This window comes from Salvia miltiorrhiza, unplaced genomic scaffold (assembly GCF_028751815.1).
Source record: "Salvia miltiorrhiza cultivar Shanhuang (shh) unplaced genomic scaffold, IMPLAD_Smil_shh fragScaff_scaffold_178_2, whole genome shotgun sequence".
NCBI classification, from domain to species: domain Eukaryota; kingdom Viridiplantae; phylum Streptophyta; class Magnoliopsida; order Lamiales; family Lamiaceae; genus Salvia; species Salvia miltiorrhiza.
The window spans coordinates 223131-247125 of NW_026651440.1; the positions used below are offsets into that span (position 1 = coordinate 223131).

The 23995-nt window shown below is 44.9% G+C and overlaps 1 protein-coding gene across 1 annotated transcript in view; it reads left to right on the forward strand.

Annotated features, from left to right (window-relative positions):
- Positions 1 to 19040, forward strand: part of LOC131002747 (uncharacterized) — a 34988-nt gene extending 15948 nt beyond the window's left edge. The window contains exons 2-3 of the mRNA XM_057929216.1: positions 17494 to 17836; positions 17925 to 19040. Of these exons, the coding sequence (XP_057785199.1) occupies positions 17494 to 17836; positions 17925 to 19040 (1459 nt within the window). The remainder of the gene's footprint in view (positions 1 to 17493; positions 17837 to 17924) is intronic.
- The last annotated feature ends 4955 nt before the right edge of the window (positions 19041 to 23995 follow it).

The window sequence follows — 23995 nt, forward strand, 5'->3', positions numbered from 1 at the left end:
CAATCTACTAGCTGTTGGTAGATTTTCTGTGACCCAAGGACAAACAGATACTCATCAGATTAAATCAGTCAAACACGTATGCTTCAACCCAAGGGTCAAGCACGTAATGCATACAGACAATCTCTTGTGCATTTAGTAGGATCTTATTTGTATATTTAGAAAACGATGATCATTTCGATGCTTTTGTATGCCCCTATGATGGCTTAGTTATTTTGACTAGTATTAGTATGGAGACGCGAAACCTTGGGGCGTTCCGTGACTGTGTACTTTTTGTGATGGCTTCGCTAGGTAGCCAGTTTATCATGTGTGGTACTTAGATAGGTCTTTGAATCTAGACTTTTATGATGATGTAAAGTCCTCATTGAGGCAATTTTCCCTATGTTATATATGGTGACCTTATTGGTTTTTCGCGGCAAGTCGTTCCGCTATGTTTTATTTATATGTTCGCTCAAGTTTTAGTAGGAGCAGAACTCGATGAGTTAAGGAGTAACTATAGAAATGATAGTATGTCCTTATTATGCTTTAATGCGCTGAGAACTTGTGTTTTGACCTAATAGAATGCCGCCAAAACGAGGACGACCAAGAGGAGGGGGCAGGATTCCCCGAAATGAAAGAAGAGACCCAGAAACAGGGCCAGAACCAGAACCAGAAATAGTTCAACCACCTGTTCAGCCAGAACGACGGATTGAAGAATTATTCTTGCGACAGAACCCACCTACCTTCAACGGGACAGGAGACCCGGCAGAAGCTGAAACTTGGGTTCGCGCTATTGAACGCATTTTCAATTTCCTGCGTTGCACCGACCAAGAACGCCTGACTTGTATGTCCTTTCAGTTGACTGGGTCAGCTGATTTCTGGTGGGAAGCAAGGATGAAAACGATGACAGCAGAGCAGTTAGAAAACCTGACTTGGGAACAATTCAAAGCTGGTATATATGACAAGTATATACCCAAGAGCTACCGCAAGAAGAAGGAAGCTGAATTTTACAATCTAAAACAAGGGAAGATGTCGGTAACTCAATACGACAGGATGTTCTGCGATATGTCTAGATATGCGCCGGAGCAAGTTGACACAGATGAGCAGATGGCTGAAAAGTTTTGTGCCGGTCTGAGGCACGAGATTAGGATGGCCTTGGCAAGCCACGGAGGATTGTCCTACACTGAGTCGCTCAGCCGAGCGTTAGACATTGAGGCAGCCATGCCGGGAGAAAGACCTGCAACTGTCCCTGCGCCAGCACCTCCACATGATCAAAGTTATAATCCGAATTTCAAAGGAAAAAGGAGATGGGACAACAGTAACCCGAACCAAGGCGAGAAGAGGCCATGGCAGGGACGGGTCTTCCAGTCACAGGGCTATGGAGGCCAGAGTGCACCGAAACAGATGGGAAATAACCAACAGAGGGCCCCACATTGCCCCAAATGTAACAAAAATCATGTGGGAATCTGTAAGGCCGACAATGATAGTTGCTATATCTGTAACCAGAAGGGGCACTATGCAAACCGGTGCCCGAATAAGCAACACGGAACGAGTTCAAGGCCAAACCCACCCATCCAGGCTCCACATCTGCGAGCAATCCAAGCTCTGCCCCAACCATACCCAAGGCAGCAACCACAGTATCAGCAGCCACAGCAGCACCAACAGCTACAGTACCAACCACAACCTCAACAACAGTATCAGCAACAGGCCCGCCAACAACAGCAGCGACAACAGAAACAACATGAAAAACCTCGTCATGCTAGAGCCTATGCTATGAGGCAGAAGCAGCCCGAGAACAACCAGGGAAACCTGGCAGGTATGGGCATGCTACTCAATACTACTGTTGTACTTCTATTTGATACGGGCGCATCACATACTTTAATTTCAAGTACATGTGTCGACACATTAAAACTTAAAATGGAAAGAGCTGACCAGGAGTTGAGTATATCATCACCTATAGGAGGGATGACGACAGTAGATCATGTGTGCTTGAACTTAGAACTGAACATAGGGTCACACAAGATTGCAGTGAACAACTCGTATGTTATTCCGATGGGAGATGTGGACATAATCCTAGGAATGGACTGGCTAGCCGAGAACTATGCCACCATCCTTTGTAACGAAAGACGGATATCGTTTCGACCCCCAAGAAGGGAGCCGTCACATTTCCACGGAATTAGCATGGGGAGAAGAAAGATGATCATCTCCGCCCTACAAGCAACAAAAATGATGAATAAGGGATACCCAGCTTATCTCGTATACTTGCACGGAGAAATGGGAACTGAAAGGAGCATAGAAGATGTAGCAATTGTACGGGACTTTTTCAGATGTATTTCCAGAGATTCTGACAGGGCCACCACCGGACAGACCAATTGAGTTTACCATTGATTTGGAGCCCGGGGCAGCTCCCATTTCAAAGGCACCGTACCGGATGGCTCCTAAAGAGTTGGAAGAACTCAAGATACAACTGCAAGAACTTTTGGAACTTGGATTCATTAGGCCAAGTGTATCACCTTGGGGTGCACCCGTACTTTTCGTGAAGAAAAAGGATGGCACATTGCGAATGTGCATAGACTATAGAGAACTGAACAAAGTGACACTCAAGAACAAATATCCTTTATCAAGGATAGATGACCTCTTCGACCAGCTCAAGGGAGCAAGCATGTTCTTAAAGATTGATTTGCGGTCTGGTTATCACCAGCTGAAGATTCGACCAGAAGACGTACCTAAGACGGCATTCCGAACTAGGTATGGCCACTACGAATTAGTAGTTGTGCCATTCGGGCTAACTAATGCGCCAGCCGTGTTCATGGACCTCATGAATCGAGTGTTCCATCCGTACTTAGACAAATTTGTCTTGGTATTCATAGATGACATCCTGATCTACTCGAAGAATGAGAAAGACCATGAGGAACATCTGAGAATTGTCCTAGAAACGTTAAGGACGGAGCGCCTTTATGCCAAATTCAGCAAGTGTGAGTTTTAGCTCAGCGAAGTCACGTTTTTAGGACATATTGTGTCATCTGAAGGGATTAAAGTGGACCCTGAGAAAGTACAAGCGGTGCGCGAATGGAGATCGCCTACTAACCCTAATGAGATAAGAAGTTTCTTAGGATTGGCAGGTTACTATCGGAGGTTTATGGAAGGATTTTCCAAAATTGCAAGGCCAATGACGCAACTACTCAGGAAGGGAATAAAATTTTCTTGGACAGATGAGTGCGAGAAGAGCTTTAAAGAACTCAAGGAAAAGTTGACTACGGCACCAGTGTTAGCCGTTCCAACAGCTGATAAGGAATACGTGATCTACACAGACGCGTCCAAAAATGGACTTGGCTGCGTGCTGATGCAAGAAGGAAGAGTGATAGCATATGCGTCACGACAGCTTAGGCCACATGAACTGAATTACCCGACTCATGATCTGGAGTTAGCTGCAGTGGTGCATGCGCTGAAGATTTGGAGACACCACCTATATGGAGTTAGGTGTGAGATATTCACAGACCACAAAAGCCTGAAGTACTTTTTTCGAGCAAAAGGACCTTAACATGAGACAAAGGAGGTGGCTCGAACTAGTGAAGGATTATGACTGTGGTATTAACTATCACCCGGGTAAGGCCAATGTAGTAGCTGATGCATTGAACCGTAAAACTCAATCTAGGTTGGGATGTCTCGTCACCCAAAAGAATGAGCTCATCAAGGAATTTAGCAAAATGAGCATAGAAGTGGTTAAACCACCAGGGACGATAGCAAGCATTGTGGCAACAGTACCTAACTTGAGGAAGATGATCGTAGAAGCACAAAGAAAAGACGGGAAGATGGAAAAACTACGGGAAGCAGTAAGAAAATGAGGCGTCAAGAATTATCAAGAAGCATCAGATAATGTTATCCTCTTTGAAGGAAGAATATGCATCCCCCACGATGATGAGCTTAAGGATAAAATCATGAGTGAGGCTCACGATACCCCTTATACTGCCCACCCAGGGAGTACTAAGATGTATCAGGACCTAAAGAAACACTTTTGGTGGGAAGGCATGAAGAGAGACATAGCATCATTTGTGGAGAAATGCCTGGCATGCCAACAGGTGAAGGCCTTACACCAAAGGCCATATGGAAAACTACAACCGTTGGAAATCCCAGAATGGAAGTGGGAGCACATAGCAATGGATTTTGTGACCAGTTTGCCCAAAACAAAGAAAGGAAACACTGCCATTTGGGTAATAGTGGATCGACTTACAAAATGTGCTCATTTTATACCAATACCGATCACACATGGGTCAGACAAGTTAGCTAAGTTGTATGTTCGAGAGATTGTACGCTTACACGGTGTACCCGTGTCAATCACTTCAGACCGAGACTCAAAATTCACATCTAGATTTTGGACAAGCTTACAGAAAGAGTTAGGCACGAGGTTAAATTTCAGCACCGCCTTCCACCCGCAGACAGATGGGCAGTCTGAAAGGACAATTCAGACCCTCGAAGATATGTTGAGAACAGTGGTGTTAGACAGGGGTGGAAGTTGGGAAGCAGTGCTGCCGTAGATTGAATTTGCCTATAATAACAGTTACCAGGCGACTATCGATATGGCACCATATGAGGCATTATATGGAAGAAAATGTAGATCACCGCTTTATTGGGATGAAGTGGGTGAGAGAAAAGTTTTAGGACCAGACATGGTCAATGAGATGGTTGAGATAGTCCGCCAAATCAGAGGGCGAATAAAGGAGGCGCAAGATAGACAGAAATCTTACGCTGATGCACGCCGAACCGAATTACAGTTTGAAATAGGAGACAAGGTCTTCCTAAAGGTGTCTCCTACCAAGGGGATAACTAGGTTTGGTGTCAAGGGAAAACTTAGGCCCCGATTCGTAGGACCTTATGAGATTTTGGAGAGAATAGGCCCAGTAGCCTATAGGTTGGCGTTACCGCCAAGCTTTGGAAACGTTCACAATGTTTTCCACGTATCACAACTCAGAAAATACGTTTTCGATCCAAAGCACATAATCCACCAAGAAGAGATGATCCTTTGCCCAGACTTGAGCTATGAAGAGAGACCAGAGGCCATTCTAGATCGAAAAGTACAACAACTCAGGAATAAGGCAATCACATCAGTGAAAGTCTTATGGAGACACCACGGACAAGAGGAAGCCACGTGGGAGCTTGAAGACAAAATGAAGGAGAAATACCCTGAACTATTTTAGAAGAAATATGCAAATTTCGGGACGAAATTTTTGTTAAGAGGGGTAGTATGTAGTGACCCGCTCTTTTATATATTTTAAATCCAGTAATGAGTGTGTATTTTTGTTCATCAGTGAATGAAAACGGATATTATTCTGATATGAATTCAGCTTATGATCCTGAATTTATATTGTTAAAGCAATTAATGATATTATTTCAGAGTTATAACTGACTTAGCAAAGTCACGTTATTTATTTAAGCGAGATGGAATTAGATTTTATTCTTACTCAAGTTGTGGATTATTTCAGACTCGTGAGTTAATTAAATCTGCGGATTTAATTTATATATTAGAACAACGAACGAATTAAATCTACGGATTTAATTTTGATTCATTTTATAACTTATCGATTTTAGCGAGATATCACATGTCGAAATCGAGATTTATGTAAATACAGTATCAAGCAGAATCGAAGCCAGTATTTTATTTCAGTTACGGAATCACCGAGACATAGAAAATACATCATTAATTCTTCTCTATTTTTCTCTTTTTCTTTCCATCAATCTTTGACCACCACTTTTCCCCACCACTCATTTTTCACCCCGACCATTCACTCTTTCCCAACCACTTTCCCCCATTGAAGGAATATTAAATTGAATTAACGTTCCGATTGCCCGATGATCGTTTCTTGGTTATTATTAATTTGCCATACAACGATTAATTCCTAACATGCTCCTATGAATTTAACAGCTGCACACAGGTGTTAGGAAAACTTACTTGAGAAACGGATGCACAGATGGTTGATGATCGCGTCGAATGATTCAGACTCCAGCTCTGATCTTCTCGACTGTATCCCGCTCAATTCCCAACGTTGGATGGACAACGAGCTATGAGAACTCCCAAGACAGAATGGCACCTCACGATTTTCTGCGCCTCCCTCTGCTCTCAAACCCTAATATTTTATCAGTGTATTTTCCTGAGAGCTGACAGCTGTATTTAATAATACAGAGATAAGGAGGAGGCGCCAATTACAGTGCTAGGGCCGAAAATTCTGTCTTCATGGGCTAGGAGACATTGGGCCAGCCCAGGGACCAGATACAAGGAATAAAGATGGGCCTCAAATAAATTAATTCATCCATGGTCAGCCCAGACCATAATTAATTTATAAATATCAGTTCATTCCACTAGAGAACCGATACTGACTTACCCCTTTATTGCCGGTGATGAGTCGGGGCTTGTATTTAGACTTATTAAATCTCCGTATTTAAAATATCCGACATCCATTAATTAATTAGAGCTCTGACAGCTTAAATTAATTAATCTCTTAATAATTCCTTAAGCAGTACCACTCAATCTTTATTATTACGCCTGAACTTAATCAACCTGCAGGGTTTAGCGTAATAAACCTTATTGAGCTCCTTAAGGGGATGTCATTATCCTATACCGGATACGGGTACTAATACAGATAATCAAATATCATATATTAACTGCTATCACCCAAGATACAGAGTACTCGAGTTAGTATTTAACTCTCGCTCATAGTAAGTCAAAGTGATATACGAATTAACATATATATCTGAATACTTATTAGTATTAAGATTTATAAGTCACCGAGATCTTGATTCTTCACTTAAGTCAGATAGAAGAATACATCTCAAACTGTGGTCCTATCAATACGTAATGACGTACCAGTATAGACAAGTAGCCAAGACAAACTACTTCCATCTATACTGCAGCCTAAAACAATAACTTGTCCTAGAGTTATTTCGGCTGTGATCAAATTATATCTCTTAAGGTTATTCCAATTATATGGTCTTCTGTGATCTACAACACACCATATAATCTACTTATACAGAGATAAAGAACATACATATGCAATCATGAACACAATCAGATAGGAGATAAGAATAGTGAATAACAGGAATCATTGTATACAAGCATAAAGTTCTTGCTTTCAGTATACAAATCCAACAATCTCCCACTTATACTAAAGCAAAACTTTTAGTATACAATGTGTCTAAATACTAGCTATTACAAAACTTCACTTCATCTCTCCCACTTATACTGAAAGTTTTTCTCTAAGTGGGTGGCATCAACCGCAATCCCATCCCTCGAGCATGCTTCTCATAGGTCTTTTGCGGTAAGCTTTTCGTGAAAGGATCAGCTAGGTTCTCCAATGTATCAATCTTCTCTACTAGTACATCTCCTCTGTTTACGATTTCTCGTATGATGTGGTACTTTCTCTCTATGTGTTTTGACGCCTTGTGGCTCCTGGGTTCCTTAGAATTTGCCACTGCACCCGAGTTATCACAATAAATTATGATACTCTTAGGCAAATTAGGGACCACTCCTAGATCCAAGAGGTAGTTCCGGAACCATACAGCCTCCTTAGCAGCTTCCGAAGCAGCTACATACTCGGCTTCCATGGTGGAGTCTGCAATGCACTTCTGCTTTGCACTCCGCCATGATACGGCTCCACCTCCCAAGGTAAACACATAACCAGAGGTAGATCTCTTCTCATCCCGGTCAGCCTGGAAATCCGAATCGGTGTAACCCAAAGGAAATAGACTGTCTGACTGGTAAACTAGCCTATAATCTCGAGTCCTCTTCAGGTACTTGAGAATATGCTTTACCGCAGTCCAGTGTCCTGGTCCAGGGTTCGACTGATATCTTGCAACCATGCCAACGACATAGCAAATATCAGGTCTCGTGCAGAGCATCGCATACATGAGGCTACCTACGGCGGAAGCATAGGGTATCTTCCTCATCTCCTCAACCTCACTAGGCGTCTTAGGACACATGTCCTTAGACAGAGGAATGCCATGTCTAAAAGGTAGCAAGCCTTTCTTGGCATTCTGCATGCTAAAACGAGCAATCACAGTATCAATGTAAGACGCTTGAGATAAGCTCAACATCCTTTTCTGGCGATCACGAACGACCTTGATCCCCAGGATGTACGCTGCATCTCCTAAGTCTTTCATTTGAAACTGTTCGGATAACCACTTCTTTATGTCCGATAATAGCTCAACATTGTTGCCAATGAGGAGGATATCATCTACATAAAGTGCAAGGAAAACCACGTCACCATTGGCATCTAAACGGTACACGCAACTCTCGTTCTCACAACGAGTAAATCCATAGGATTTAATGACCTCGTCAAAACGTTTGTTCCATGACCTCGAAGCTTGCTTAAGTCCATAAATGGACTTCTTAAGCTTCCACACAAGATGCTCTTCGCCCTTCTTCACAAACCCTTCAGGTTGCTGCATATAGATGTCCCTTCCTTCTTCAAGGAAACCGTTTAGGAAAGCGGTCTTGACATCCATTTGCCAAATCTCAAGGTTCATGTGGGCTGCTATGGCAAGGAGTATTCGGATAGACTTAAGCATGGCAACCGGCGAAAAGGTCTCATCATAATCTATACCCTGTTCCTGGGTATAACCTTTCGCCACCAGTCTAGCTTTAAAAGCTGCGACTTCGCCATCCGAATCTCTCTTTCTCTTGTATACCCACCTACTACCTATAGCTAGGAAGCCATCTGGTAGTTCGGTCTTCTCGTATACATCCATAGCACCCATGGATTCTATTTCAGAAACCATGGCCTCGTACCAAGAATCTGCATCTTGATCTTTCATCGCTTGTCTATAGTTATCAGGGTCGACATCCTTCTGTTCATCAACAGGGAGTAGATCCGAAGATTCTCCCAAGAACATAAATCGATCGGGTTGAACTACAACCCTCCCACTACGACGAAGCGGTGGTGGTACAGTTGTGACAATGGTTTGTGCAGGGTCTTGTGGTGCATTCACTTGCACACTTGGCTGGGGTGATGGAATCGCCTGTCCATTGCCTTCGATTTCTTGAAGGACAATCTCGGACTTAGACTTGTGATTACTTTCATAATCGTGTTCCAAGAATCGTGCGTTGGTGCTAACAACCACTTTCTGATCCTTCGGATTGTAAAAGTAACCACCTTTCGTTTCCTTAGGGTATCCTATAAACAGCATTAGTTCGCATCTCGGCTCCAATTTCCTCGCTTCCTTGTCTAGCACGTATGCAGGACAACCCCATATCTTTATATGATTCAAGCTGGGCTTACGCCCTGACCATAACTCAATAGGAGTTTTAGGAACCGATTTGGACGGTACCCGATTCAGCAAATAAACCGCTGTTTCCAAGGCATATCCCCAAAACGAAATAGGCAATGATGCATAGCTCATCATAGATCGTACCATTTCCATAAGAGTTCTGTTTCTTCTCTCCGCTACACCGTTCTGTTGGGGAGTACCCGGTGCAGTCAATTGGGATGTAATCCCAAGATCTGACAAGTATTGCAGAAACTCGTTCCCGAGGTATTCGCCACCGCGATCAGACCGCAATGACTTGATAGATTTACCCGTTCTCTTCTCCACCTCCGCCTTGAATTCTTTGAATTTCTCAAAGCATTCAGACTTGCGTTGAAGTAGGTAAATATACCCATACCTTGAGTAATCGTCAATGAAAGTGACGAAGTACTCGTATCCTCCACGAGCTCTAGTGGACATCGGTCCACACAAGTCAGAGTGAATCAATTCTAACACATCCGAGGCCCTATTCCCCTTTGCCTTAAAAGGCCTTGCCGTCATCTTTCCCTCTATACAGGATTCGCAGGTTCTAAATGGCACAGCTTGAAAGTCTTTCAAGATTCCATTTGAAACGAGCCTTTGGATCCTATTTAGATTGATGTGGCCTAATCTTAGGTGCCAAGTATGTGTATATTGTTCATGAGAGTAATATTTTCTCTTATTAGGATTTGGAAGAATTTGTGATGTAGATGCAACATGGACAGAGTTATTCATTGGACATGTAATAGTATAGAGAGAGTTGTTCAAAATTCCAGAACAAATAATCTTGTTATCTCTCATGATAGAGACACCCCCATCAAAAGTAACAGAATATCCATTCAAAAACAACTTTGAAACAGAAATTATGTTCCGCCGAAACTCCGGCACATATAAAATATCTCTCAAAACTAAAATGTCATCACCAAAACATAAAGATAAATCTCCAATAGCAACAGCTGCGACCTTCGACGCATTGCCCATGGAGATGGTGATCTCATCACTTGCCAGCTCCCTTGTTGGGTTGAACCCCTGCAAGGTGTAACAAACATGGTCAGTTGCCCCCGTATCCACTACCCACGAATGAGTAGAAAACGAAGCTAAACATGTTTCTGTTACTAAAACTTGTGACGTACCTTGTCCCTTTGCCTTGAGCACTGGACAATCTTTCTTCCAATGCCCAACCTTGCCGCACTTGAAGCACTTTCCCTTGGCTGTCGGCTTGTTCACGCCGCCGCTAGGGCCATCAACCTTGGCTTTACCGCTCCCACTAGCCTCATGGTCATGCTTGCCCTTTGGACCTTTCCACTTCTTTTTCCCGCCTTTCGACGAAGAAGTAGATCCCTTGGCAGCAACAAGGACCTCTTTCCCATTGCGCGTGCCCATGACCCCCTCTGCCGAAACTAGAGCATTCAACAACTCATTAAGAGTATAGTTGGCCTTGCTCATAACGACATTGAGACGGAAATGCTCAAAAGTCTTGGGGAGAGTATTGAGGATGATATCGACCTTGGCTTCGCCTTCGATACCCCCTCCTAGCAGATCAAGCCTGTCAAACAGATTTGTCATATGCATGACATGATCGTGCACCGAGCTGCCCTCGCTCATTTTACAAGATAAGATTTCTCTCATCAAGTTAAAACGAGCAGACCTCTCGGACTCCCCATAAACCTCGCTGAGGTTTAACATGATGGTCGCTGCGTCATCCATGACCTGATGCTGGAGTTGCAAATTTTGCGACATAGTCATCATAATATAGCACTTGGCCATATTATTCGACTTGTGCCACCTTTTATGCGCCTCACGTTCCGCATCAGTCGACTCATCAGTTAAGGCCGCGGGACGTGGAGTGGTAAGCACAAAACTGTGCTCATCAGCGTCAAGAATATACATAATATGGCGTTTCCATTCAGTGTAATTTGGACCGGTGAGAGGATTGTTGGCTAGAATGTTAATAATCGGAGACATAGACATATCTGAAAGTAAACAAATAAACATGTAAGAACATGAAACGCACATAGTTCGTAACAGTAATATTGTAACCTTTTGATAAAACAATATTAATGAAACCTCCAACGGCTCAAAGAATCCCATGTGCAAGCCACGTTGGGTGGACGTTTACACATGAACTCCTCAACCAGACTATTTACCTAGTCATTTAATTTCCATCCATGTCAACTTAACCTTTTTGACAAAGGAAATTAATAGTTGGCACCTTAACTAGACCATATCATCATCAAGAAGGGACTCCTTTGGGAGTTGTACATTGTACTTGATATGATATCTAAGCAATGACCACATTTTAACCTTGAAAATTAAATTCTCGAAATTAGCATACTCACTAGGACCATGCCGCTTTCAATTTAATTTTCTTGGTTATCTTATTTAATTCCATTCTCCAAAGTACTTGTGAAAATTACACAAGTAAGCCACGTTGGGTGGACGTTTACTGCATAACTCCCACTACTTTAATGGTTTAAATATTTTTTATAGAAACCTCTTCTGACAAACTTATGAAAAACAAATATGAAGTAAGCCACGTTGGGTGGACGTTTACTCATATTGCTAATCACTTTGTCTAGAGACCGCATGTGGAGGTCTAAAATAATTTTTAATTACTATAAAAATTATTAAACTGCTTAGTCTTTTTCTTTCAAAAGGTTTGTTCATGCTCAAGCACATAAACCTAAACATGCTTCTCTAGAACGCAACATGTAAATCATGCTCGCAGAATTCTAAAACATGCTTAAGAAAACGGCAAACCTACTAACATGCTCGTCTAAGCGCAATTAATAAACAAATATTAACAAGCAAAGACGTGCAAAAAGCAGGTAAAGAGCATAAGGGATTAACAACCACGACATGCAAAGAACAGTAATAAAAGAATTAAAATTCTTCGTGATCCATTCGTGGAAACCCAACATCTATTCTATTACAAAATAAAATAGAAAAACAAGCCCAAAAACTGAAGATAAAACTCGGCCCGAACACATGGGCCCGTCAAGCTAGGGTTTGGGCCCCCTAGGGTTTGAGAAGCAATCGCAGCTAGGGTTTGGAAACCCTAGCCGCCGCGGCCATCTCCCAAACAGCCGCCCCGCGCTCGGCAGCAGCCCGGCGCCGGCCACCCGCGCGAGCAGCCGCCCGGTCAGCAGCGCTCGGCGCCACCAGCACCCGGCCCCTCCACCGCACGAACGCACCAGCAGCAGCAGCGGGCTCCAGCGCTCCCAGCGGCAGCAGCTCCAGCAGGCATCCCGGCGTGGACAGCAGCAGCGGCAGCAGCGGCAGTGCGCCGCCCGCTGGGCGCGCAGCGCGCGAAGCGCGCAGGCGCGGCCCCCGAGCGCGCACAGCCCCTGCCGGCTGCAGCCTCCTTCCCTGCCCGACCCGCACAGCAGCAGCCGCCCGCCTCGCCTTGCATCGAGCAGCAGCAGCAAGGGCGCACGGCGCCTGCCCAGGCGCGCGGCGCTCAGCGCGCGCGCAGCCCTTGGCGCCGGCGGCCTTGCTCGCTCCGTGCCCGTTGCTCGTCCTTACACCTTCCTCGTCGTTGATTCGTCGTCGTCCTCGTCTCGTTCTTCAATTTTACAGATTTACAACGGAAAAAACAAATACAATTGAAATCCTAATCTAACCACGGATTTTCTCGTGGTGAAAAACGATTACAACGTCAAACGACGTATCCCACGAATCAACGAATCACGAAGAACAACAGCAGTTAAAAAACAACGCATATTATTAATCGTACACAAATTAATAATAGAGCCAAGAAAATAATCCTGGGCTCTGATACCAATTGAAGGAATATTAAATTGAATTAACGTTCCGATTGCCCGATGATCGTTTCTTGGTTATTATTAATTTGCCATACAACGATTAATTCCTAACATGCTCCTATGAATTTAACAGCTGCACACAGGTGTTAGGAAAACTTACTTGAGAAACGGATGCACAGATGGTTGATGATCGCGTCGAATGATTCAGACTCCAGCTCTGATCTTCTCGACTGTATCCCGCTCAATTCCCAACGTTGGATGGACAACGAGCTATGAGAACTCCCAAGACAGAATGGCACCTCACGATTTTCTGCGCCTCCCTCTGCTCTCAAACCCTAATATTTTATCAGTGTATTTTCCTGAGAGCTGACAGCTGTATTTAATAATACAGAGATAAGGAGGAGGCGCCAATTACAGTGCTAGGGCCGAAAATTCTGTCTTCATGGGCTAGGAGACATTGGGCCAGCCCAGGGACCAGATACAAGGAATAAAGATGGGCCTCAAATAAATTAATTCATCCATGGTCAGCCCAGACCATAATTAATTTATAAATATCAGTTCATTCCACTAGAGAACCGATACTGACTTACCCCTTTATTGCCGGTGATGAGTCGGGGCTTGTATTTAGACTTATTAAATCTCCGTATTTAAAATATCCGACATCCATTAATTAATTAGAGCTCTGACAGCTTAAATTAATTAATCTCTTAATAATTCCTTAAGCAGTACCACTCAATCTTTATTATTACGCCTGAACTTAATCAACCTGCAGGGTTTAGCGTAATAAACCTTATTGAGCTCCTTAAGGGGATGTCATTATCCTATACCGGATACGGGTACTAATACAGATAATCAAATATCATATATTAACTGCTATCACCCAAGATACAGAGTACTCGAGTTAGTATTTAACTCTCGCTCATAGTAAGTCAAAGTGATATACGAATTAACATATATATCTGAATACTTATTAGTATTAAGATTTATAAGTCACCGAGATCTTGATTCTTCACTTAAGTCAGATAGAAGAATACATCTCAAACTGTGGTCCTATCAATACGTAATGACGTACCAGTATAGACAAGTAGCCAAGACAAACTACTTCCATCTATACTGCAGCCTAAAACAATAACTTGTCCTAGAGTTATTTCGGCTGTGATCAAATTATATCTCTTAAGGTTATTCCAATTATATGGTCTTCTGTGATCTACAACACACCATATAATCTACTTATACAGAGATAAAGAACATACATATGCAATCATGAACACAATCAGATAGGAGATAAGAATAGTGAATAACAGGAATCATTGTATACAAGCATAAAGTTCTTGCTTTCAGTATACAAATCCAACACCCATCACTCATCATTTTTCCCACCACTCATCACACAATTATGCAACGTAAATCAATGCTAATCAGCCTCCAATTCACTATCCTCCTCATTCTGCACTTGGAAGCTTTTGGAGGAGGAGAAATCCTCATCCAGTGTCCTGCCAACTTCAAGGTAAGCTTTGGCTTAAACTTCTCCATCTTCTTCCATGATTTTACCTGTATTCATTAAACAACAACAAGTACTACCATTTTCAGATTCAATCATTTGATACCAGTTAACACTTGAAAGAGTGAGAGATAGAGCAGTTCAAATTTTGCCAAACTTCAACAAGATCCAATCAACTTATTTAACTCAGCAACAACGGCAAACCTCTAATCATTTTCTAGGTATATACTACTGTTTCAGTTCATTTTCTCAACTCATTCAAGCCACATATATTGTCATTATATCATAGCATAATCGATCATCTATGAAGTGCTTAAGGAGATGGAACGAATTGTAGGCATACTTCACTATACTTTATAAACACAGTGAGATTTCTTAACTTCATAAGCAAATGAATCAAGATACAATAGTAGAATGAAATAGACTTAACTTTAGAAGAGAAGAACGTTGGGCTGCACTGCTGGCCGCTGGACCTCAAGAACAGCGGCAACGGTGCGACGAATCAAGCAGACGCCGGCAGCGACGCCCCTAGTCGTCAACGACAGCGCTACTCGCCGACTGCACAGCGCCGGTGGTGGATCGAAACGATAGCAGCGGCTTCCCCAAAACGGCAACACACGAACCACGTCGGTCCAGTGGCGACGACAGTGGCGGAAGTCTCGAGCGCAGCAGCAGCGGACGCTCGGCAACGGCGTTCTGCCTTTTCTAAAACTTAGGGCTCGACGACGGAGGGAGATTCTGAGGACGAGGGAGATGAACGGTGCCGCTCCCAGGCGGCGATATCTCGCCGAAATTTCAGGGCCGCGGAGGCGCGACTGATTTTATGGGAACAAGAGGCGGCGAATCTCCCGGCCTTCCAGTTACAGCGGCGGAGGGATCGACGGTGGCTTGGCTGCTGTTGCCGGAAGGACGAGAGAGAGATGGAGGGAGGCGGCGGCGGTACCTATCGTCGTTGCCAAGGAAGGAGGCCGGTCGACGGCTGTCTCGCCGGAAGGAGCCGCGGCGGCGGGACTGATGGCTGAGTGAGAGAGGTGAAGAGAGAGCCGAGAGGCAGAGAGGGAGAGTGAGGCGCTGAAGCTATGTGTGTGTGCGTGAGAGGCGCAGATTTGAGGGAGGAAAGGAAGAAAGAAAGGCTAGGGATTGGGGAGTGGGTTTGAGTTTGGGCCGAGAGTTGGGCCATTACATTGGGCCGGGTTATTTCCTTATTTTGGGCCAAGTGATGGGCCGATTTTTAATAAGTGATGGGCCGATTTTTAAATGGAATTTGGGCTGATTTTATTTATTTAACATGGACTAAATTTTAATTGAGTTGGGCCGAAAAATTTGGGCCTCCTAGTTATTATTTTATTGGGCTTTGTTATTTATTTTCAGTGGGCTTGAGTTGGACTGGATTATTTATTAATTTTGGGCCGATTTTAATTATTGATTGGGCCTTTGAATTTATTTATTTTACTCAGATGGGCTGTTATTACATTATTTCATTGGGCCGAATTTATTTAAATTAAAGCCCATCTATTTTATTTTAATTGGGCTGTTATATTATTTTCGTTGGGCCTCGTTTGAATTATTTAATTGAGCCCAGCTAATCAAATTATTTATGGAGACAAGATTTATTTAATTACTTGAGCCGATGAATTATTTTCAATCGGGCCTCTCATGTTAATTATTCAAGCCAATTCTATTTAATTAATTATTAGGTTACCTTATGTTGAGCCTTTTAATTATTTAATCTTATAACATTACTTGTTCCTATTTATTAAGCCCGATTAATTATGAGGTTATAAAGCGAATAAGTTGAAGTATTATTTATTTTCTATTGACTACGAGGAATGAGGTTTATTTAATTGGTGGATTAGAACACCCTAAGAGAACGGATTAATTTTTATTAATTATCCGGCTTCATGAAACGAGACTTAGCTTTTGTTTAAATCCGATAGCTTGGATTAACAATAGAAATTCCTTGATTATTATTTCAGAATAATAATTCATGCATATAGATCATGCATAGTTAATTCTGTATTCTCATTATTTGAGGATTTTACTTGAGCAGTATCTTATTTATATTCTCGTAATAAAGGTCAAGCACGAGATTAATAATCAGTCAAGGAACTACTGTACCACAGAAAGTTTATATCAGGTGGGCATTACTTTCATATATATCAAATGAGTTTAAATGTTACGTTCAAGCAAGTTATTTCATGACTAAATTAATTGAAGTTATTTCAAATATTGTCTTGCCATAAAATGTTTTAATTTCAGTATGATATCTATCTGATGTGACTTTTATCATGTAATCGAATTCGGGTCTTGAGCAGTTGATAGCTATCCTGCCAGGGCTAGTGTACACCAGTGACCGTGAGTCATCTAGCGGGTTGGCCGGTCAAGTGACCGTGAGAGGTGGCCACCTCTCCGGCACACAGTTCCAGATATGATAGATTACAAGAGAACTTAGTCTGCAGACGAACTTTAAGAATCACAAATGAATTTAGTAAGCTTGGGCCTTTTTAGCGAAAAAAACTCCCTTGCTGTACTGTTTATGATGGCATGACAATTTACAACTTTACGAAGCATGTTATATTTCATAGTAGGCATATGTGCCCACTGAGTACTTTTGTACTCAGCCCTGCATATATTTCTAAATGTGCAGGTTGAGCAGCTGCCGATGGTGATGAAGTGACGAGCAAGATTCTTTTGTCTTATTATGTATTAATGAACTCTAGGGTTACATGTCTTCATACATGTAATCAGAACCTTATTCCGCTGCGTACTCAGAAGTTTTATGTTTATTTGGCTAAGTCAGAGATATCTGAACTTACTAGTTATTTGAGTCTATACGACTAAACTTCTATTATATTATAAATATTCCTTTTGTTAAATGATGAAATGTGATCCTTTCTTGTTTGATTATTTCCCTTTCTACCCCGCTTCTAATCTCCCTCCATTAGTCACGGTTTCCCCGGCTTAATTATCCTTAATTAGGACCGGTCGTGACAAAAAGGCTGGCAAGTCCTCAGAGCCAGCGAGGAGGTCTGCTGGTGGTGTGAAGATTCTCACTCCTGCTGGGGACAAGGGCAAAGGGCCAGCGAAGAAGTCAGCTGGTGGTTCCAAGGTTCTCCCCTCTGCCGGTGGAAAGGGTAAGGGCAAAGCTGTGGTGCCCTCGGCTGCTGAGTCAGAGGATCTTGTTCCTGGGCCCATTTCGAGTTTATCGGGTAAGGCATTAGTTAATGCGCTGCTAGCTCGTGTCCACTCGGAGGACCAGGAGAAAGTGGAGAATTTGTCTCGGGCGTCTCTGGCTACTCAGCTATGCCAGCTGGCTCTTCAGGTACCCTGCATATTATATCTTTGCCATAAAAAATTCGAGTTACTAACCTCTCTATTGTTCTGTTGGGCCCCCTTCTGTTTGCTTGCAGGTAGAGTCACGGTTATGGGGTGCCGTTAAGTGCATCCATGACTATGATATGGCAGAGAAGGAAAGAGAAAAAGAGCAGGTAGAGGTCGCCAAGCGCGATGATGTTGTTGCTGGAGTTGTGGAGCGCTTGAGCAAGGCTGAGGCGGAGGTTGTTGAGTTGAAAGCTAAATTAGCTCAGGTGGAGGTGGAGAGAGCGTCCTTGGCCTCCGAATTATCGAGGGCCACAAAAGAGGGCCATGAATGCCTGGCCAGGTTCAAAGCTAGTTATGAAAGAGACTACGAGGAAGCCAGGCGGGGCTGGAAAAGGATACTTGTGGAAGCTCAGAACCGCGCGTTCGTCCTGGGGGCTCGAGATCAACGCCTGGAGTATTTTTTGTCTCCGCGGGGTCAACATTTCCTGGGGTTGATGCTGGAAGGCACTCTGGAGGCTTTCAAAAAGACTCCCGAATACTTGGCGGATTTTGGACCCCTCTTTGCTTATGTGATAGAGCAAACAGCTTCCAAGGCACTGGAGATGGCGGGGGCCACCCCAGAGCAACTTGCCACTTTGAATTTCAGAGCCCTGATGGATAACCTCCAGGATGAGGAGATAAATAAGCGGATGGGGATCCCTGCGCATTCTCCAGAGAAGCCAGAGTGGTGGTACCCAGTACTAGAGAAGGCCATTCCCTATTTTTCTCTTGGGATTGGATCTGACTCGCTGCCCTCCACTCCTGTGTATGCACCTGCGTTCTCTGCTTCCTTGGCGCGCTTTGTGAACCGGCTGCGGGATCCTTCTGGCGAGAGCTCCCGAACATTTTCCCAATTCGGCCTGGAGCCTCCCCTGCCCTCTGACTTAGCGGCTTCTGTCTTCACCGACTCTGCCCCTTCCCCCGCTGCGGTGGGACAGCTGTTCGACCTGTACCAAAATGAGGATCTGTATGTGCAAGAGGCTGCAAAGTTGTTGGATTTGGGAGTTCGTCTTCCTCAAGTGAAGGAAACTGGCCCGTTGCCCGTGTTCACAGAGAAAGCCGTTTCTGGCCATGCTTCTGCCAGTGGTGTTCCTCCCCTAATTTCATCTGCCTCTGCTCTTGTCTCCTCTGCTGCTGCTCAAGCTGCTTCTGTTCCTCCCTCTTGATGTTCCCCCTTTTACTCCTGACTTTATCAAAAGGAAAATTTTGTAACTCTTTAATTTGTACCAACTGAACACTTACCGCCGGTTTTTGATGTACATCTTTGCCTCTTGGGCATGTTTTAATGAAATTTCGTTCCCCTCCTTGCTTCTTTTATCTCTGTTATTTGTGTTGTTTTCGCTGCCTGTTGAGGTGGGGTTTATATTTCCGTTTTTCCCCTGTTGATTTGAATTGGCTTGTTATGATTGTTGTTGATGCTTCTCTGATCCCCTCCCTTGGAATTGCTTTAATTTCTTGTAATGACTCCTCTTCTGCGGATTGAGATGACTCCTCTGGCGAGGATCGTGATGACTCCTCTGGCGAGGATTGTGACGACTCCTCTGGCGAGGATTGAGATGACTCCTCTGGCGAGGATTGTGATGACTCCTCTGGCGAGGATTGTGATGACCCCTCTGGCGAGGATTGTGATGACTCCTCTGGCGAGGATTGTGATGACCCCTCTGGCGAGGATGGTGATGACTCCTCGGGCGAGGATGGTGATGACTCCTCGGGCGAGGATTGTGATGGCTCCTCTGTCGAGGATGGTGATGACTCCTCTGGCGAGGATTTGGTTAACTCTTCTAGGAAGGATTTCACCGCCTCCTCTGACGAGGATTTGGTTGATTCTTCTGAAAAAGATTTCACCGCTTCCTCTGACGAGGATTTGGTTGATTCCTCTGGAAAGGATTTCACCGCCTCCTCTGACGAGGATTTGGTTGATTTCTTTGCTGGCGATTTCGTGCTTCCCATCCAAGCTGCTTCCCATCCGCGCTGCTTCCCATCCAAGCTGCTTCCCATTCGAGCTTGAGCACTCTGCGCGGAGCATGGAAGACCCGGAGGGTGCAACCAACTTTTGCGGCTTACGATTAAATAGTAACCCTCTGCGTGGAGCATGGAAGGCCCGGGTGGCACGACCAACTTTCACGGCTTACGATTAAATAGTAACCCTCTGCGTGGAGCATGGAAGGCCCGGGTGGCACGACCAACTTTCACGGCTTACGATTAAATGCTATCTCTGCGCGGAGCATGGAGGGCCCGGGCGGCACAACCAACTTTCGCGGCTTACGATTGACAGGGACACCCTGCATGGAGCTTGGCAAACCCGGGGGGGTGCACACCACCTTCCATGGCTTATGGTTAAATGCAACCTCTGCGCGGAGCATGGAGGACCCGGGGGGTGTAACCAACTTTCGCGGCTTATGATTAAGTGCAATCTCTGCGCGGAGCATGGAGGGCCCGAATGGCACGACCAACTTTCACAGCTTACGATTGAATAGTAACCCCCTGCACGGAGCATGGAAGACCCGGGGGGTGCGACCAACTTTCGTGGCTTATGGTTAAAGGATCACCCTGCACGAAGTTTGGCAGACCCGGGGGGTGCACGCCTCCTTTCGTGGCTTATGGTTAAGCGATCACCCTGCACGGAGCTTGGCAGACCCAGGGGGTGCTCACCACCTTCCATGGCTTATGGTTAAATGCAACCTCTGCGCGGAGCATGGAAAACCCGGGGGGTGCAACCAACTTTCGCGGCTTATGATTAAGTGCTATCTCTGCGCGGAGCATGGAGGGCCCGAATGGCACGACCAACTTTCGCGGCTTACGATTGAAAGAACACCCTGCACGAAGCATGGAAAACCCGGGGGGTGTGACCAACTTTCGTGGCTTACGGTTAAAGCAACCTCTGCGCGGAGCATGGAAAACCCGGGGGGTGCAACCAACTTTCGCGGCTTACGATTAAGTGCTATCTCTGCGCGGAGCATGGAAGGCCCGAATGGCACAACCAACTTTCGCGGCTTACGATTGTCAGCAACCTCTGCGCGGAGCATGGAGGGCCCGAGTGGCACAACCAACTTTCGCGGCTTACGATTGTCAGCAACCTCTGCGCGGAGCATGGAGGGCCCGAGTGGCACAACCAACTTTCGCGGCTTACGATTGTCAGCAACCTCTGCGCGGAGCATGGAGGGCCCGAGTGGCACAACCAACTTTCGCGGCTTACGATTGTCAGCAACCCTTCTGTTCTGGTTGAGCGTGACCCTTCTGCTCTGGTGGAGCGTAATTCCTCTGATTTGCCCTAGTCTTGCTGAGAAGCGATTTTTGAATTTAAAAATTGGGACCTACGGGTATACACCCTACTCCCCCCTCTGGTGACATGTGCAATACTCTGTTATGAATCATGTTGGCCCAATTATTTCTTACACCCTTCTCCGGCCCATAAGCTCATGCGGGCCCATTATCCCTTAGCCCATTTCTTAAGCCCAGAATCGCCTCTATATATATCCTCTTCCGATCCTTCCAACCCTGGATTCTGTTGATGTTTTGCCTCCCTAGATCGGTTGTAAGGCACTCAGGTAAGGGAATTTCCCCTCTAAACACTCACATCCCTGAGGGCTCCGCCTTTTCCCCTGTGCTTCTGGTGTAGATCTCTAACTTTGTGGTTGTAACGAGTGGAGTTCCCTTGCTTGAGTGTTTTATAACCAGGCTTCTCAGATCTAGCCGTTGATTTCCCAGATCTGGGCGTTGGGTTTCCGGATCTGAGCGTTGGTTCCTCAGATCTGGCCTTTGGTTTGTTCCTCCTCTGTATTCTTTCTTTTTGGCATTTTGACTTGTTGTTTTTCTTGGTATTCTGCAGACACAAAGTGGAGTTGAAGTAGATCTGAGAGGTGAGCGTGTCCCAGCCACGAAGAAGAACTCAGAGTGTTGGATCATGGAAGAAGAGACGTCCATCCCTGATGCCTGCTTTCCCTTTGACCTGCTAAGAAGCAGTTTTTGTATTTGTTTCTCCCTTGTCCTGCTAAGAAGCAGTTTGCATTTTGAATTTAAAAATTGAGGATTATGGGTATACACCCTACTCCCCCCTCTGGTGACATGTGCAGTGCTCTGCACGAACATGTTAAGTAGCATATGTAATGTAAGAAAATGATAAATAAAGTAAATAAAACGACACCAGGGAATTCCCTAGAACCACATATCTGTTTTATTGATATTATGGCCCCGAACCTCGTTAAAACCCCTGTGGGGAAAAAGAGTATCCGGTCTACAAAGCGGTCATTCCTGCTAAGAAGCAGTTATACATAGAACTTTTTAAGTGTGTTTATATTCCATGGCCTGGGGAGAGCTCTGCCGTCTGAATCCGACAGTATGTATGCACCGCCTCCCAAGACCTCTGTGATGATGTATGGCCCTTCCCAATTGGCTTCGAACTTGCCCACCGCCTTCAACGCATCAGCTCGTTTGAGAACCAAATCACCCTTGGCCAATTTCCTCACTCTGACTCTCTTGTCATATCCTGCTTTGATAATGCCTTTGTACTTGGCCGCTCTGACCCGGGCTTCCTCCCTCTGTGCCTCCACCAAGTCCAGCTCTGCTCGGCGGAGCTCCTCATTGTGCTCAGTATCATACGTGGTGATCCGGTATGATTCTAGTCGTGCCTCTGCTGGTATCACCGCATTGGATCCATACACCAGTGTGAATGGTGCTTCCCCTGTCGCCGTTTTTGGACTAGTTCGGTAAGCCCAAAGAACGGTATCCAGCTCCTCCACCCACTTCCCTCTGCTCTGATTTAGCCTCTTCTTGATGCCCTCACATATGGTCCTATTAGCCAATTCCACTTGTCCATTTGCCTGTGGATGAGCCACCGAGACAAACCGCTGTGTGATATCCATTCGATCGCAGAAGTCCGTAACCCGTTGCCCTGTAAATTGAGTCCCATTATCAGACACGATGATGCGTGGCACTCCGAATCTGCAACAGATATTCCTCCAGATAAAACGTTCCACTGTGACTTCATCGATCTTGCTCACGGCCTCAGCTTCGACCCATTTGGAAAAATAGTCCACTGCCACAATGAGAAAGCATTTCCCTCCAGGTGCTGTAGGCAGCTTCCCAACTATATCAATGCCCCATTTATCAAACGGACAAGCAGCGTACATTACACCCATGGGCTCCCCTGGTATGTTGATTTTCCCGGCATGCCGCTGGCAAGCTTCACACTTGCGGACAAATTCTCTGGCTTCCTGGTTAATGTGAGGCCAATAAAAACCTGCCCGAATGATCTTGCGTACAAGGTCTCGAAATCCGGTGTGCCCGCCGCAGCAACCTGCATGAATCTCTTTCAGAGCAAAGTTAGCTTCCTCTGGCGATAAACATTTTAGCAGAGGTTGAGTAAAGGATCTTTTGAAGAGTTGATCATTGATTAGGCAGTAATTTTCATAGCGGGCCCTTTGGTTGGATTCTCTGCTTAGTCGTTCCCCTGTCTTCAGAAAGTGTATAATCGGAGCCCGCCAATCATCTCTGATCTCTACCGAGAATACCTGCGAAGTTTCCATCTCTCTGGTATCACAGAGTAGAATAATTTCATCACTCCAAGTTTGCTCCACCGCGCTAGCCATTCGTGCTAGTAGATCCGCTTTTGTATTCTCCTCCCGTGAAATCTGCTCGAGCTTGAATTCCATGAACTTTTCTTTCATTCCGCTGATTTTTGTATGGTACGCCTTCATCCTCTGATCCTTGATATTATAACTTCCCGAGAACTGTTGTGCAACCAGCTGGGAGTCTGTTTTTATAATAACACACTCAGCTTTAAGCTCTGATAGGATATGAGCCCCTCTGACCACGGCCTCATACTCCGCCTCATTGTTAGATAACCGACAGGTGAATTTGATGGCGAACTGGTATGTCCCATAACCTGGCGAAGTAATATAAACCCCGATTCCGCACCCCTCTTTTGTCACTGACCCATCCACATAAGCCACCCAGAACTCTGGTATGGGACGACGAGTTGTTTCTTGTATGAAGTCTGCCAATGCCTGCGCCTTGATCGCCGTTCGTGGCTCGTACTCTACATCATATTCCCCTAGTTCCACAGCCCATTTGACCATTCTTCCCGACAAATCCGCGCGCCCCAAAACTTGTTTAAAAGGTA